General features: G+C 34.5%; 1 protein-coding gene across 5 annotated transcripts in view; it reads left to right on the top strand.

Moving 5' to 3' along the window:
* ELAVL2 (ELAV like RNA binding protein 2) overlaps window positions 1-16914 on the top strand; it is a 191778-nt gene that overhangs the window by 91328 nt on the left and 83536 nt on the right. For 3 of the 5 annotated variants that reach the window (XM_049769377.1, XM_049769378.1, XM_049769376.1), the window contains exons 2-3: window positions 8861-8951; window positions 11720-11963. In XM_049769377.1, the coding sequence (XP_049625334.1) occupies window positions 8880-8951; window positions 11720-11963 (316 nt within the window). In that variant the 5' untranslated portion in view covers window positions 8861-8879. The remainder of the gene's footprint in view (window positions 1-8860; window positions 8952-11719; window positions 11964-16914) is intronic. The other 2 variants (XM_049769380.1, XM_049769379.1) reach the window with 1 other exon arrangement.

Genomic DNA, 16914 nt, shown 5'->3' with positions numbered 1-16914 from the left:
CTGTGTTGGCTGTCTTAATTTAGCAATTCAGATTTATCTTCTTATACTAAAGGAGACTTGCTACAAAACCAGGGGAGTATTTTATTTTATTTTATTCTTATTGACGCTCCTATCCTTTATTTTACGTCTATAGAAAAATAATAGCATGGAAATTAATTAGGCCCACTGAGGTTGAATTAAAGAATAAGACTGGAATGATTCACAAATAGAATCTAGTATATTCTAATCTAAGATTAAGCAAGCCTTGGAGCAGGAGTGATAGCACAGTGGCTAGACATTTGCCTAGGTTGGATCCTTCGCATCTCATATGGTTCCCTGAGCCTGCCAGGAGTGATTTCTGAACACAGAGCCCAGTGTAACCACTGAGCGCTGCCCGGGTCAGGCACAAAAAAAAAAAAAAAAAAAAAAAGAAAGATTACCCTCTAGATTAACTTTACTGTGGAGATGTATAAGTGGCCCACTAATAGAGAATTGACTTTACTCTCATCTATTTTAGTTTTAAATTTTTCTTATGGACACATTTTGAATTCTGATACTCAAGAAGGCTTTCACAGGTTACCAATCAATTTCTGACTTTCTGTACTCTGGTGAGTAATTGATTCTTTTCTTATAATTGCCTTCACTTGCTGAATTCTTCTCTAAAGAATACATAATAAACTATACAACAGTGTTTACAAATTCAGATTTTCATGTTAGATTCCCACAAAGGTAATTTTTTTTTTTTTTGTAAGACAGATTTCTTCAGAAGATATTCCCTTTCCGTATCATCTTGTATTTTTAGGGCTCATGACTTAATAAATGTATAGATGATTTGTTTGAATATAAACGGGTTAAAATAAATTTAAAGCACATACTGGGGTGTAAATTGAACTCTTCCCCAACTTCCTTTTTCCCCTAACATCTTTTTTTGTATGTAAAAGCCCACCTGGATTACAGGACCTTCCCCACCCTGGTGGATTGGATTCTGGGGAATAAAGAAATGAGTGCTGGATTTGGGCTCCATGGCAGAATGAACAAATGGCATAGGCAGTACTTGGGAGAGACTGCACATGGCAGAGAAAGGCCATAAGGCAAAAGGCAGACTAACTCAAATGAAACGTTAACACACAGGCTTGGTGTATTATTTCTCTGCTACTACCCTGCTTCATCAGACCCGTCTGCTTAAGGGGTTAGAAACATGGTGCCTGGGAGGGACTATCACCAACTCATGGTTATATTTATATTTTTATTTTTTAACTGGCCCCGAATTTTGTGTGTGTGCGAGTTAAAAGTTTCCTACCCACCCCCAGGGGTGAGGCAGGTTCTGTAATCCAAAATAAGAGGTTAGGGAAAATGGGAGTTGTGGGAAAGGTTCACTTTACATCTCCACCTTTTCTGTCTTAAACAAAACAAACAAAAAAAAATGAGAAAAGTTACAAAACTTTTGTTCTACTTCTCTTGCCAAAAGCTGGAATCCCAGATCAGAACTCAAAGCATCAAAGTTTAAATTGTGTAGATTATTTTCAAAACAATCAGCCCTTTCCATATCTTATATATATATATATATATATATATATATATATCACAATTTTTTTCTATACTTCTCTGAACATAAACATTAGAACCTTTCTGCAGATAAACATATATGTTCGAAAATAAGTTGTTAAACATTCTTATATAAACTTAGCCACTTATAAGTTGCTAAACATTCTTATAATGAGCACTGTAATAAGAGTCTATAGTATCCAAGTTTTTTTTCCATCAACTTCTGTGAACAAAGAGATTAGAACATTTTTGAAGACATAATTTGTGAATAAATTGCTACATAATAATACACAATAAATATCCTAGTAATTGGGAAACATTCACTAGGATAGCTGAGAACTTTAAAAATTTTAACATCATCATGCATTTCCTCAGAATTTTGCAAAATAATATTAAACCACTAAAATTAGATAGAGTTTTCTGGTAGCATATTAGTAATGCTTCTTTTTGAATATCTACTTCTCATCTGATGGCACCTTGGAGTCAGGTGTATCTTATAGATACCTGATTATTGCAATGGTCTTTTAAGTGGTCTTTCTTAAATGTGTTCTTAAGCTAACCATATTGATTTATTTTCATGTTTTCAGATGAAACTCTTGCTTTTTTTTTCTTCATATTGGGATCTGATTGGCTCTTGGACAAACTTGGTAAACTTTAGCATATTGACTATCTTAAGCCAAAAAAGTCTAAGAAAATGATTGTTGTTGCTGTTGGTTTTTGTTTTTGAGCCACCGGGCAGTGCTCAGGAGTTACTCCTTGCTCAGTGCTTAGAAATCACCTGGCAGGCTCAGGGGAACATGGGTCCATTCTGGATCAGCAGCGTACAAAGCAAAATTTTGTAGGAGAAAGATCACTTTCATTTTCTCCTTACTTGTTTTCTGAAATGGGCCATAAAACTCATCCTCCTACTAGGAGTAAAAGCTTCTTAATGAACAAACTAACTTTATAAAACTATTATTTTCCTAGTTGTGTCTTCACAATTACTCTTAGTCAGAGCCTGTTCTATGAATGTTTCACAAGCTTACTCTTTCTTTGTCTAAATGATATAAAAGTTAGCTGCTTGGACACATTTCTTGGGAATGAAGATGCCTCTCAAGCAAGTTCAGGAGGCTTAGCATACTAGTTGCTTCCTTGTTATTCTTCACCATCCAGGCTGGCAGTTCATTGCAAGCTCCTGGTCATGTAGTGGATGAGAGTGCTCCGGTGCTTTGGAGTCTTGAGATGTCACCCTCTGGTTCTGGGGTCCTCCAAGGCTGCATCTGTTATGCTCCAAGTTTCTGGTGGAATTTGGTGTGCTGTCCTTTAGTTCTCTGCTATAATTATTTTTATGGCTCTTGTTTTTTCTTTTCTTTTCTTTTTTTTTTTTTTTTGGTGTTTTGGGCCACACCCATTTGATGCTCAGGGGTTACTTCTGGCTAAATACTCAGAAATTGCCCCTGGCTTGGGGGACCATATGGGAAACCGGTGGATCGAACCCCTGTCCTTCCTTGGCTAGCGCTTGCAAGGCAGACACCTTACCTCTAGCGCCATCTCACTGGCCCCACATTTTGTTTTCATTATCTTGCTAAGTCATCCAATGACATGTAAAAAGAAATTTCTCTGCTTTTCTCCCAATTTTAATTGCTTAAGTTTTCAGATCCTTACACCTAAAAGATACTTTATATGGTCTTGCTTTTGGAACTGTCACTTAAAGCTTTACCCTGGCTGATCAATTAAATACTCTACTTGTAGGAGCATATCTTGAGATGTATTGTTAACTATTGCATTTGTGACAAATAACCATAAATTTGCTGTGTCTTAGAAGGAACACCTTTTAGAAGTTACAGTTCTGAAGGTCAGAGTGCCCTAGAGTGGGTCTCTAGTTTAAGATTCTTGTTGTTGATATGACATCTTCTAGAGACTCAGGGAAGAATCTGTTCCCTTGATTTTCCAGTTTCTATTACCTGTCTACATTCCCTTGACTTGTTCCTCTTCTCATCTTCAAAACCAATGATGGTGCATCAAGTCTTCTTCTCTTGACACTGACAGACTTTTTAGACTCCTCCTTTAACAATAAAAACTCATAGGGCCTATCCGGATAATCCAGTATAATCTGCTTGTCTCAACACTTTATTGGCAGTTTATAATTTTATATGTAATTTAAAAATTTCCATTGTATGTAGATCTACATTCAAATTTTAGAATTAGGATGTGGATATCTAAGATAGTAAGTTGGCTATTCTATTTAGCAACTTGCTTTCTTTCACTCAGCTCACCTGTCAATGAATCGTACTGTTGATTAATTAAAACTATATACCTTCATATTCATTATTTTTTAAACTGTGCTTTAAATTTTCTTATTCCAAAAACACACCATTTTTTCTAGGCAACATTTTATTTTTCTACGTATGTTCCTTCTTGGTTTGCTGTATGTACCACCTATGACAAATATACATCCAGGATCCTTCTCCATTGCTTGCATCTCAAACACCTAGAACAGTGTTTTTAGCTTATGTTTGATGGAAATATTTATATGCATGGATGAAGGAACAGGTAATGAAACAAAAGCATATCTTTACCATCTTTTTACTGTCTTTTTTTCCCATTGGATGTCTGAAACAGACCTAGACTGATGAGAACTTTATAAATTCACCAACTTTAAAACCTCAAAGTTTTAAATCCCACCAGTTCTTTTATTTTTATTTTTTGGTTTTGGGGCCACACCACACGTGACGCTCAGGGGTTACTCTTGGCTATGTTCTCAGAAATTGCTCCTGGCTTGGGGGACCATATGGGATGCTGGGGGATCGAACCACGGTCTGTCCTAGATTAGCACGTGCAAGGCAAATGCCCTACTGCTTGGGCCACCGCTCTGGCCCCATAATCCCACCAGTTCTAAAGCAACTAAAACTTATAAAGAATAGACAATGAAGCCTTTAAAGGAGGAACCTCTGTAGGGGCTCTTAAGGACCACAAGAATAAAAATGTTAGTTTCTGTTGTCAAGGAACACATTTCTTCTGTGAATTCTGTTGTTGCAAGACTTGTTTCTCGCAGCTTTGGACCTTTGTTAGTGTCAAGACTAGCTCTACACCAATCTAGACTGTAGAAGTCATTAGGATGAAGTAGATACAGTGTTGTGGAGTAAGGAATTGATAGATTGGATTCTTGGATAGAGGAAATTCCATGAAGTTGAAACCTTTATTTTGGATGCTACAATGCAAAGTGAAGAGGTTTACAAAGAATTAATGGCTCCTTTTACTTAGACATCATCCCCATGATTTTAGCACTCAGATAACACTTACATTGATACTTTTAGAAAAGCTACAAAGTATCCTAAAATTGCTTTTTTAGTGATTTGAATGGGAACCATAAAACATTCTTTATGAATGATATTCTGTTAGCCATATGACCTCTTACATTGCTTATCCAGTTTTCATATATGTAAAATCTTATTATTCTCTTCACTGATTATTTTGAGGGTTTATGTTTTTTTGATTCAGTTCTCTGAAAGATGGAAGATGCTTTAACTAAGATTACAGTCTTTGTTTAGGTAGTTTCTATTTGTAAGCTTTATTGGCTTATTTTTATTGGCTTCTCTTCACCTTTGTAATTTAGTCTTTAGAGAGGTTTGATGTGACCAGAGGACAAGTTTTACACTTCATTTACTCTTTTCTGACTTTGTGTTACTTAAGTTATTTGAGAACTCACTAGCTTAATGCCCCAGCCTTTTTATTCAGAAGGTGTTATGCCGCTATCTTTTGAATGAGATACTGTTTATTCCTAGCCAGGATTTAGATAGTCTATGCTGGCTTAAGCCTTCTGTTTATCAAGTTAAAAGTCTCCCTCACCTCAACACCTGCTCTATCCCTTCCATCCCAGTTTACCTTTGCTTCTGCTGTTTATCTGAAAGTTAGACCTAGATTACAGATTCCACATCTTTTTAACCTTACCTGATTTGGAATGCATCTGTACCATGTCTTTAGCTTTTTTACAGTGTCAAGTTGGCATGCTAAGCTCTTGAAATAAAAGGACATGGCAAATCACATGAAAGAATTGAATTTTACTGTATGAGGATAGGTAGAAGAGTACACAAAAACTGAAATATGCTTTTGTACTTAACTCGGGTTTGAGATGTTAGAGGTGAAATAGAAAAGATAAATTGCCCTTTCTGCATGCCTTTAGAGAGATGATTGCCATTTCACCAGTTTTTTCAAAAGGAACTGTTCTTGCCCTTCAATTCAAGGTGTTTATTTAGATGCTTATTAGTAAGTAAAAAATGGAGATTGACAGAGAATCTTCTAGGCTAATGGAATTGCATGTGCACAGCCAAGAAATGTATACCTTTTATTGTACAGTAACTGAAGTAGAAGAGATGATTTAGATTTTTATGTGTTACAAGAAGTGGATCTGTCAAAGAATTGTTACTCTATTTATGCTGAGTATTTTGTTTCTCCTTTGATAGGTAACAAAGACTTATTGAGATTAAGAAATTTGGGGATAATATTAATGTGGATTAGTGTTAGGAGAAGCTTTTGGAGGAGACTGATTCATTGATGTAGATGAACTTTGAAAACCCAGGTCAGATGGTGGTTGCAGCAGTTCAGAGACTGGGAGCAAAGCAGTTAGATGGGCTTCAGCAAGAGTTGAAATTTTCTATATCTTTAGCCTTCTGGGATTAAGGTTTTTAAATTGGGGAAGGGGAAGGGATGTTAGAAATTTTAGATTTTCTTCTTTTGAAGGTATTGTACTTGATGAGCACTTATAATACAATATACTGTTTTAGTAGGCTGTCTTTTATGGTCACTGTCTGCAAAAAGCTTGAAAATGGAAAAGAAGCAGATACCCCATATTTTTAGGTTTATTTATTTATTATTTTATTTATTTATTTTTTAAGGAAGTTGGAAAATAAGGGCTTTTTCTTTCTTGAATGTGATCAGAAAACTGCTAATCCCAGTTGTGGCAAATCAGGCAGTAGTAATGATTTTCTGAAATTATTGTCTTAATTATTAACTATTTTTATTAAGTATAGAGGATCATTTAAATGGTAAAGAAAGAAAATATGTAAATGAATGGTGAGAAAAATGTAGAGACAAACCTATCCTCAAGAGAATCCATATGTTCATCACTTGGAGTTCAGGAAAAGTTTAGAATATTACAGGTCTATGTAAGACTCATTTTATAAATTATTATATGCAGAGTAATAGAAGAAAATCAACTTATCTCTGAGTTGAACATATATTTTAAACATTTTTTTAGGCCTTAAAATTTGATGGTTCTATATAGTTGAAATATGGTCCTTTTTCCTTCCAAAGAATTTTAGAGCCAGTGGAATCTATAAATAGTGCACAGCCCAGTTGTCTGGTAGATTGAGTAAAGCAGAATCTTCTGTCCTTAAGTGAAGGGGAAGTAGCTCTACATTTTTAGTAACGGAATTGTTGGCCAGCATAAAGGTAAGGGCCTGTGAGCAACTTATTTTTAACTTCCATAAAGGTATGTGTCTGCCTCAAGCAGAGAAACTGTCTGGGGTACTTAAAATGTAAAAGTCCAGTAGAATAATTTTCTGCATACAGTCTTTCCTACCTAGTTGATGTAATAAAGTGATTGTTTAAATCCCCTTGGGCTTTTAGAAGAGGGGTATCAATAGATTAGCCCATTATTGCCTGCCTCCTCTATAAGGAACTGAGCCATTAAATTAGAATCTATGGGATTATATAGTGAAAATATTTAACTCCTGAGGGGTTTTACTTTAGAACATATACATTTAAGCAGGTTTTATCCTGTTTGGTGTGGCCCTCTTATCTATTGTTCCCATTTATTTTAATCACAATTAGATTTTTGTCAAGATAATCATTAAAAGTATTTTACTTTTTTTTTTTTTTTTAAAGATTGAGATCAACTATCAGTAGTTTATTGTTTAAATAAGAACATTGAATTATTTGGTTATAGTGGGAGAAGGGAAGAAGAATTAAACATTTTCATGGCATCCCATAGAATATGCTAAACTTTTTGGGTAGATGCCAGAAAATGGGATTTATGTTTTAATGCTATAACTTGCATCTAAAGAGAGTCAATTACAGGGGCAAGATGAATAGCACAGAGGGTAGGGTATTGATTTGCCTTGTTTGTCTTGCATGCGGCCAACCTAGGTTTGAGTCCCGTCCCGACATCCCAGTTGGTCTCCTGAGCTCAGAGAGAGGTTACCCCTCAGTGCAGCTGGGGTGTGGCCCAAAAACCAAAACCAAAAACAAACAAGTTAGTTCAATTACAGCACTTGTAAACCAAAAAAAAAACTTTTCTAAGAACACAAAAGATGTTTTCAGCCTTCTCTTATTATCAATACTTTTCATGTGTTCTTTCTATGACTGAAACCCAACTACAATCATGTTTGTAATCAAGGTGTTTAAATAAATGTTAAAAAAATTGCTATGTCTGTGACACTAACAAAATAAAATTTGTTTGACCACTTAAGGCATATGCATATATGGCTGAAAGTAAACTTTGACTTTTGCCAATATCAGCTCTGTTTATTTTTCAGGCAAGTTGTAATAAGTGGTAAATGGGCCATTTAACTGTATTGGAGACCTCATAGCAGCACTAATTTCAAATCGTGCTGCGTTTACAATTTACATATTAAAAAATGTTCACTTGACTTGCTTAGGGACAAAGCTGACATTCTATATAAACAGTACTCCAAAAAATTCTATTTATTGGTCCAATTATTTTATTTGAAAGATGCTGGTTTACTGCCTCTTATGTGAACAATTCTCAGTGAAACTGTTAGAGATCAGTTTGACTATAGCAGCAGAATAGCCTCATAGGGTTTCAATTCTCTTTTAATTTTAAGTCCCAGGATTAAGGACCATTTGTAGTGTAAGGTAATAGTGTGGTTAAATAGAACTTCTTTTAATGCCCACTGATATTTTGTGGAATACCTTTATACAGAGTATTAATTTATGAATTGCTGGACTGCCATCTATCACTATTAAATTTCACTCACATTTCCTCCCTTCTCCCACATTCTTAATAGACAGGACAGCATGCAGAATTTTCATTTTACTGTTACATTTTTTTGAGATGTGATTTATAGTAATTTTTTAGGATAGATGCCAAGGTAACTACTAGCTTATATTGTTTTAAAATCGGGCTTTTAATTAAAAATGCTTAATTTGTGCAAGAAAACTACATGTTAAAATGAATTTGAAAAGATTAGATTGGAATTGCCTCAAATTCAATTAAGCCACACTGCATGGACGTGCTGGGAATATATCAATACAATCACTGTAAATTTTGTACAAACTGATTTGTTGCATTATCTTGTTCATCTAACATACGGTACTTTTTGTGTCCATATTGCAGACGGCAACTCCAAACTAACATGGCAGTCAGACTGTGTGATGTGGCTTCTCTGCTTAGAAGTGGTTCGTGGGCAGCAGAGCCTTGGACTGGGGTCTGTGGGATTTTTATTAAATTCTGTAGGCTACCTTTTTTAGCATGTTGCAGGAGTGCTGAGGCCATACCAAACACTTGAACTTTTAATTTGGCAACCTAATTATTCTTACCTTTAGGCTCATGAGGTATGGCCATCATTAGGATGTAAAGCACATTGCAATTTTAACACTAGTTATATATTAGAATCAGAACCATGCTTTTGTATGTAATTTTTTATAATCTAAATCAGGATGTAGTGCAGCTGCAAAGAAAAGAGTTACAAGCTTTTTTTTGGAAAAAAAGGAAAAGTTTTGGTATGGTCTGAATATTAAGTTACCGTAATTCTTTACATTCTGTTTACTATGTATTTTTTTGGTTACTAAATTTTGATGTTATTTACAATTCTTGATGCTCTAAAAATTGTTGAAATTTTAAATATGGTTGAAAATTATTTGCCCAGTAACTGTAGAAGAGTTTGCATTCTGTGAACAGTTGTGTTGAGCCTATCAATGGAATATGCATTATTTGTAAAATATAGCACATTAGTATCATTTTATTCTGAGCAGATGGTCCTATAGCTGAGAGATGCTGTAATTTTCAGCACACACAGCCTACTGCAGCTGTTCACTTGAATGTTGGCTTAGGAGCTCATTCTTGCCACCTGAACATGAAAATAAATGTACAATTAAGTGTGGAGTGTTTGTTGTCCTTGCTAAATTCTGCTAATTTCAGTCAGTGAACACTTTCTATTTCAGATGGTGTCCCAATGAGCTTTAGTCCAAATCTCTTATATTTGGGGCTTATTAAACTTCAACACATACCCTAACTTGTGAGCAACAATTTGGTTTAATTGGCCTTGGCTATTGTCATCTTGCTGCTCATTGTTTTCATAACATCTGGGCAAAGGTTAATAAGACAAGAATTTTGCTATGGAAAGAGTGACCAAAAGTTAATGCTTTGCAAAATGAAATAGTTATGCTGTTAGAAACCTGAAACCATTTTTCTCAGTTCAAGATAAATTTGTTAATTATAATAAATTCATATCTTGAGTTTTAGTTTTTTTTTCAGTTTTTATTTTTGAAAGTAGTTTTAACCCCTGTGAATGTATTCTGAGAAAAATTTTCTAAGAGAGGTAGCTTCCAATTTACAAAATAAATATCCATTTGATTTAAAAGAAAATGAAGTCATGGAAGGGTTAAAAGTTGTTGATATTTTATAGGAGTCTAAGCTTTGTCTCCCGTTGTTTTTGTTTGCTTGTTTGTTTGTTTTTGTTTTTATCAGTATAGATTCGTGTTCTGGCTGATTAGACAGTCTGTCCTCTGCTGCTGCCTTTTATGAATGTCTGTTGGCAGTAGAAATTTCTTTCTATACATTATACTCTCTCATGCCTGCTTATTTTTCTTAGGAAATATACTTTATAAAAGATATTCTGCCCCTCTTTTAACATTCTTTCCATCTGTTTTCTTTAAAATTTTTTTTATTTTGGCATAGTTCTTTACTTTTTTGTATCTTAAATCTTCCTAAACTTAGCATTCCATCAATTCACCATTGTCGATTTTGAGTTGTGGTTCTTTGTGGTGATGAGAGATGTATTGAATGAAATAGGAAAGAGAATCCTTAAGTGGTGCTTTGATTTTTGGACTTTTCTACAGTATTTGATGTTCAAAGTAATACCTGTTAGAAGATGGTTTTATAAAATTTGGGGCTGTGGTTTGTGACTTTCTTGCTCACAGAACATTGCAGTATTGATTTTTAGGAAGCTAGACCCAAATTTGCTTAAATAATGTGCTTTTTAGAGTGGCTTAACAGTTTGAGACCAGTTTCCTCAACTCTGTTTATTTCGAATTTAGATATCCAGGTTTATTGCTCAAATTAAAATTTCTTGGTCTAGTCTGCTGGCAAAAATTCCTATATTTACATTTTTGCTTTGATGGACTGGATAGAGTATTTTTCCCTTAAAATTTGAGCTAGGATCAAATATGATATTGAATTATTTGGGAATTTTATTTTGATGGGGTAGATCAGTTGCTTTGTTGGTAATTTTTATTTGCCAAGGTCACGAAGAATGGCTATTTGTCTCTACAATATACACTAAGTACTGCTAGCTTCTTTTCCAAGTTACCCTATAAACCTTTTCACCCCCTAACATACAATCTAGTATTTTTCTTATTTCTTTCAAATGATAGAAGTATGATACTGTCAATCAAATAAAAAACATTTTCAATATGTAACCAAAACAGTACATGTTGACAAAAATTTATATTTTTCAAAGTATTATTGCTCCTTGATTTTAAGTTAATAGATGTTTGTCAGTTTAGAGCTTTGAACATGTTAGGTTAGCTGAAAATCTCTTAAGTTTATGTTTTTGTTTTTTTGTTTTGTTTTGTTTTTTGTTTGTTTTTGGTAGCATGTTAAACGCTTTTATTTTCTAGTTTAAATTTAAATTGGAGTTTAATTCTGTGTCCTGTGGTACTAAAATTTGTTCATTTGTGGATATTGCAGGTGAGTAAGGGTGTGTTAGTAGACCCAAAATGAAATGTTTAAGCTTGAAGTTGTTTATACGTGCATGAATGAAAAATATCTGCGAATGTGTAATTTGAATATTTAATTGAAGAACTTAAAATGAAGTAAAAATTAGCATTGGCATTGTACTTTTATTGAAATATTCTTTGTAATTTCAGCAGAAATTACTAGACTGTGTTTTGTGGCAAGTGTTTAAATTCTTGGATAGAATCTAATAGTTCATGAAATATGAATTCTGACATTTTTTATTTTCTATGTTTTTAGCAGGTAATTGCTGCCATGGAAACACAACTGTCTAATGGGCCAACTTGCAATAACACAGCCAATGGTCCAACCACCATAAACAACAACTGTTCATCACCAGTTGACTCTGGGAACACAGAAGACAGCAAGACCAACTTAATAGTCAATTACCTTCCTCAGAACATGACACAGGAAGAACTAAAGAGTCTTTTTGGGAGCATTGGTGAGATAGAGTCCTGTAAGCTTGTAAGAGACAAAATAACAGGTATGAGGATTTATATAGTTACTTATATTTCAATGATTACCTTACAATTGTGAGAAAAATTAGTTTGCTACTTATAAGATATTCAACTCTATTTTACACATACTTATACATGTATATATATGTGTGTGTATATATATTTCTTATTGACTACCTAAGTAGTGCTAAACTAGTTTTTAGACTTCAAATTTTTTTGAAGTATAAAGTACTTTTATAAACAGTATATGTTATAGCCATAGAAACTCTGAACTGCATGGTAAAATCTTTGCTAATGTTTTAAATGTGCATTTTCCTTTCAGGACAGCAAGTTTCATGTTAAACTTTAGTTTTTAGTTGCCTGAGCTTAGTAAATTACTTTTTCTTTAAATATTGATATAAAGGGAATATTTGAATTTAGGAGAATTTGAATTTAGGAGAAAAACTAAGGTATCTTTTCCTAAGTTTGTTTAGTCTTCTGTGTACATGATACATATGACAGGGGAAATGGTTATAATTACATTTTAATATCTAAGTATATGCTGTAGTATAATTTGAGTATAAGAAGATCTTACGTTTCATTAGTTAGGAAAAGAAGTGGTTTGGTTTGTGAATTTCTTGTTCAAAGAACATACAATTGAAATTTGAATATGAGACTTTTGTTGCACCATTTTTTTGTTTTTGTTTTTGGGCCACACCTGGTGACACTCAGGGGTTACTTCTGACTATGTGCTTAGAAATCGCTCCTGGCTTGGGGGACCATATGGGATGCCGGGGGATCGAGCCACAGTTTGTCCTAAGTTAGCCATGTGCAAGGCAAATGCCTTCCCACAGTACCACCAATCCAGCTCCTGTTGCACCATTTTAAAAAGTAGAGGGATTTTCCTCAGTTGGTATACCACATATCTAGTATGTGAGGGTCCTTGAGTGATCCCTGATATCACATAGATTCCCCTCTAAATACTGTGGATGTACCCTTTATAAGAAAAACAAGAATTATGATCATTTAAGCTTTATTGATAGTATGTTTTGCATATTTCATAGTATAAAATCTCAAGTTTTTTAGAGTTAATTATAAGTCAAAATTTTGAATTTATAGAAAATTAATACTTTCTGCAGGAAATGTTTTCAAGTACTAAAATACATAAAGTATTGACAGAACTCTGTTGTGTTTGTTAGTATTAAAGCTGATTGATGATATTTTAAATGACTTTATTAAATAACTAAACAACTCGTAATGAAATATATAAAATTATATATAATGGAAGTAGATTAACAATACAGTAAAGGTGTAATGAGCCAGACCAGAAATAGTCATGTAACCTTGGACAGGTCAGTTCTTTGTTTCAGATTTTCCTTGTTAGAGTGACACAGGGAAGGAGGGATCACACTAATTTTTTAAATTTATCAATTTTGACATTTTCTGATATACTATCTGTAGCTATTTTTCTCAAGAAAAAGGCTGTTCTCTTTTGTATTTAGTTGTATATGGTTGTCCTTACATCGTTGGACAATTACCTAATTTCCTTTACCTATAGATTGAGGTAAAAATTAAAAACAATGTTATCAATCCATGGTGAACATTTATATTTTAATTATGTTAATTATATGCTCATAATGATATCAGGGAGATTTTTTCTTCAGGTGTTTTTGATTTGGCACCACACCTGGCAGTGCTCAGGGCTTTCTCACTGCTCTGTGCTCAGGGATCACTCTTAGGAGGTTTATGTGACTAAAACGGGATGCCAGGGATTTAAATAAAATTGACCATGTGCAAGAAAAGCTGTACTATTACTGTACTCTCTGGCCCCCAAACAGATGAGAATTTTCTGTTTCATCATAAAATTAATGTTACCAGAATTTGTAAAGTTTATAGAGAAATAGTTTTTAAAAAGTTGAAAAAGCAGGGCACAGAGGTCTTCTATCTGTTTGATTTTGAATTGTTATTAATGAAACAGTATATTTTATCTATGAAGTTTGCAACTTCATTTTAAATTGCTGTGCAAGAGATGTATGTCTTGTTTAATTAGAAATAATGCTGTTGGATAAATACTGGAACAAAGCATAAAAGTGAAATTTCATGGGGAGAGAAGAAACTGTTAGCTTTCATGTTCATTTATACATTTTTGTTTATATATTTGTATACTTTTATTGCTGGTTTTAGAGTACACAATAATAAGAGAACAATGGGTTATAGCTAATCTGAATTACATGACTAGATAATAGCAAACATAAAAAAGTACCCATTTATTTCATTTTAGTTTTTCTGCCTCATTCTCTCTTCTTTTCAGTGATGAAAGCAATAGAGTACCCAAGAAAATACACGTTGAGTGTAGGGTCATAATATGCATTGTTTTTTAAACTTCTTAATTGAGACCATTGTGAATCACAAGTCTTTCAAAGTTGTATTTCAGGAGTTTAGTGACAGAGAATTAGGGCCATTCCCATCACCAGTGTTGACCTCCCTCCACTAGAGTTCCCAACATGCATGTCATACCTCCACCTCTAGCCCCCTGGACTACTGGTGTAACAGTTCCATTTTGTGTTTAGCTTGTTATTGTTTGGGTCTCTTGGTTCTACTGTCATTGACTTTGGCTTGGGTGTTTATTTTTTGTTCTAGTTTTGTTTTTGTTTTTGGGCCATACCCGGTGACACTCAGGGGTTACTCCTGGCAATGCACTCAGAAATTGCTCCTGGCTGGGGGACCATATGGGACGCCCAGGGATTGAACTGTAGTTCATCCTAGGCTAGTGCAAGCAAAGCAGATGCCTTACTACTTGTGTTACCAGTCTGGCACCCTGGCTTGGGTATTTAGATCTGAATTTTTTTTTTTTTTTATATTTTTCACTCAATGTTCTTGAGACCGCATGGCCCTGGGGCCCCATCCACTTTTTTTTTTTTTTTTTTTCTTTTCTCAGTTTGTAGGAAGACATAGAAATGTGAGACAGGACAAAATTATTCAAGTTCTATAGTTCTATGAAAAAGGTGGGAGCCCCTATCTAGAATATAAGTAAAATTTAAAAAGAAAAAAGAGAGAGAGAAAAGGGGGAGGGGCAGATGTGGCTTTTTTCTTTTCTTTTTTCTTTGCATACTCACAGCAAAAGTTGGGAAATTGGAAAGAAAATTCCATTGGTCTAAGAAATAAAGGGTGTCTCCACCCATGAAATATATTGTCAAAAAAGACCCAACTACAGGCTCCGGGCATATTGGTTGTCCAACCCCAGTGAATCTTTTTGGTCCCAGAAAAAATTTCTGCTCAGTCATGGTTGTCAAAGTCTGTCTTCTGTAGTTAGAGATCTTGGTTTTTGCAAGGTCCTAGAATGAAGCCTAGGATAAAGTCTTTCTTTGTCGTCCCAGGAAAAGTTCTGCTTAATCACGTTTGTTGTAAACAGTATTCTGTAACTAGAGATATTGGTTTTTGCACAGATCCTAGGTCAGAGCATCTTCTGATTTCATCTCACCATTATTGGGTGGTTAGAATGGGCAGCCTGCCCTTAGATCAAGTTGTTGCTGTTTCTTTGTCATCAGGGTGTCTTATTGGCCTACCCTGGGTACTACTCAGGGTGTTGCAAGGCTGACATCCGGGCCTTTCCCTGCGGGAGTTTGATTCCTGGTGCAGGTGCCGTAATCTGTGCTGCTACCAATATTGTGATCTGAGGTTAGAGGTTGAACGGTTGATTTTCAATCCATTGAGGCCTAAGTCAAATTTCCATGACAAATGCTCAGGGTGAAAGGTAGCACTTCACTACAAAATTTGTAAGTTTCTACCTCTATTAGACAAGAATTTCTTTCTATATGTGAGATTTTCCCATTTTAGTGTGCCTATGCAAAACAAACAGTGCTACATGATACTAAGCATTGTTTCATGAGATACAATCCTAACTATTCCTTAAAAGAGGTGTTGTACTGATAGAATTATATATTATACATATACACACACTTATATATGATGTATGGACCACTCACTGTGGTGCCCAGGGCTTACTCCTGTACTCAGGGTTCATTTCTGGCAAAGCTTTAGGACTATATAGGGTGCTAGTGATTCTGAAACTGGTTGTTGGGTTGGCTCCTTGCAGAGCAAGTACCTTGCTTGTTATTGCTAAAAGAAAAGTTGTAAGGAATGCTGCACTCTTTAGTTCTTATTTAAATTTGAAAAGTAAAACCCTACTATAAAGAAACCAGATGGCTTATAATTCCCTAGCTTTATTCTGTGGACTATTTTCCTAGCACTAGATTTCCATTGAACATATTGCTGTAAACATGCTTTGAAGTCATTTGTTAATAGGTTGTGGATGATAAGAAATTCATTTGTAACCTGTTCACAATAATACACTATTTGAATCTTTCATAAAATGGACACACATAGTAATATGTGCATTAAAGTCCTTATTAAAATATAAGGACTGCTTTATGTAGCTCTGTTTATATTGGTTCTCCATAATTTTAGTATGGTTAAAAATGACATTCAAAAACAGTTTTAGTCTTTTAGCGCAAACATCAAATACCTTACCTTACTTAAATAATGCTGACTAGGAAATCATATATTAGGTATTAGAACTATGATATAGGCAGCAAAGTCTTTGCTTTTTTTGTAATTTCTCAGAGAACTCATTTATTCTTATTACATAATTTTTGTTTATTTTTTGGGCCATACATGGCAGTGTTCAAGGTTTTTTGCTTGCTCTATACTCAGAGATCTCTCCTAATGATGAGCAGTACTGGGATCAAACTTGGGTCAGCTGCATGAAAAGCAAGAGAGCGCTTTACCCTCTGTACTGTCTGTCTACTCTTACTACATAATTTTTGGTTATATCAGTGTTAGCAGATTGATGGCTTGATTTTGTTTGAATGAGGATTAGAGAATGCATCAATAAATTTCCTCATGTAGTAAATAAGACAATCTCTCACTTAGAATTCTATTTATTATGTTTGCCAGACCCTGTTTTTGGACTGGTGCCCATTTAAAGGGCACTTTAAT

Source organism: Suncus etruscus, chromosome 1 (assembly GCF_024139225.1).
Source record: "Suncus etruscus isolate mSunEtr1 chromosome 1, mSunEtr1.pri.cur, whole genome shotgun sequence".
NCBI lineage: Eukaryota > Metazoa > Chordata > Mammalia > Eulipotyphla > Soricidae > Suncus > Suncus etruscus.
Note: the sequence above shows the minus strand (reverse complement) of the source record. Positions and strands in the feature narration are given on the sequence as shown.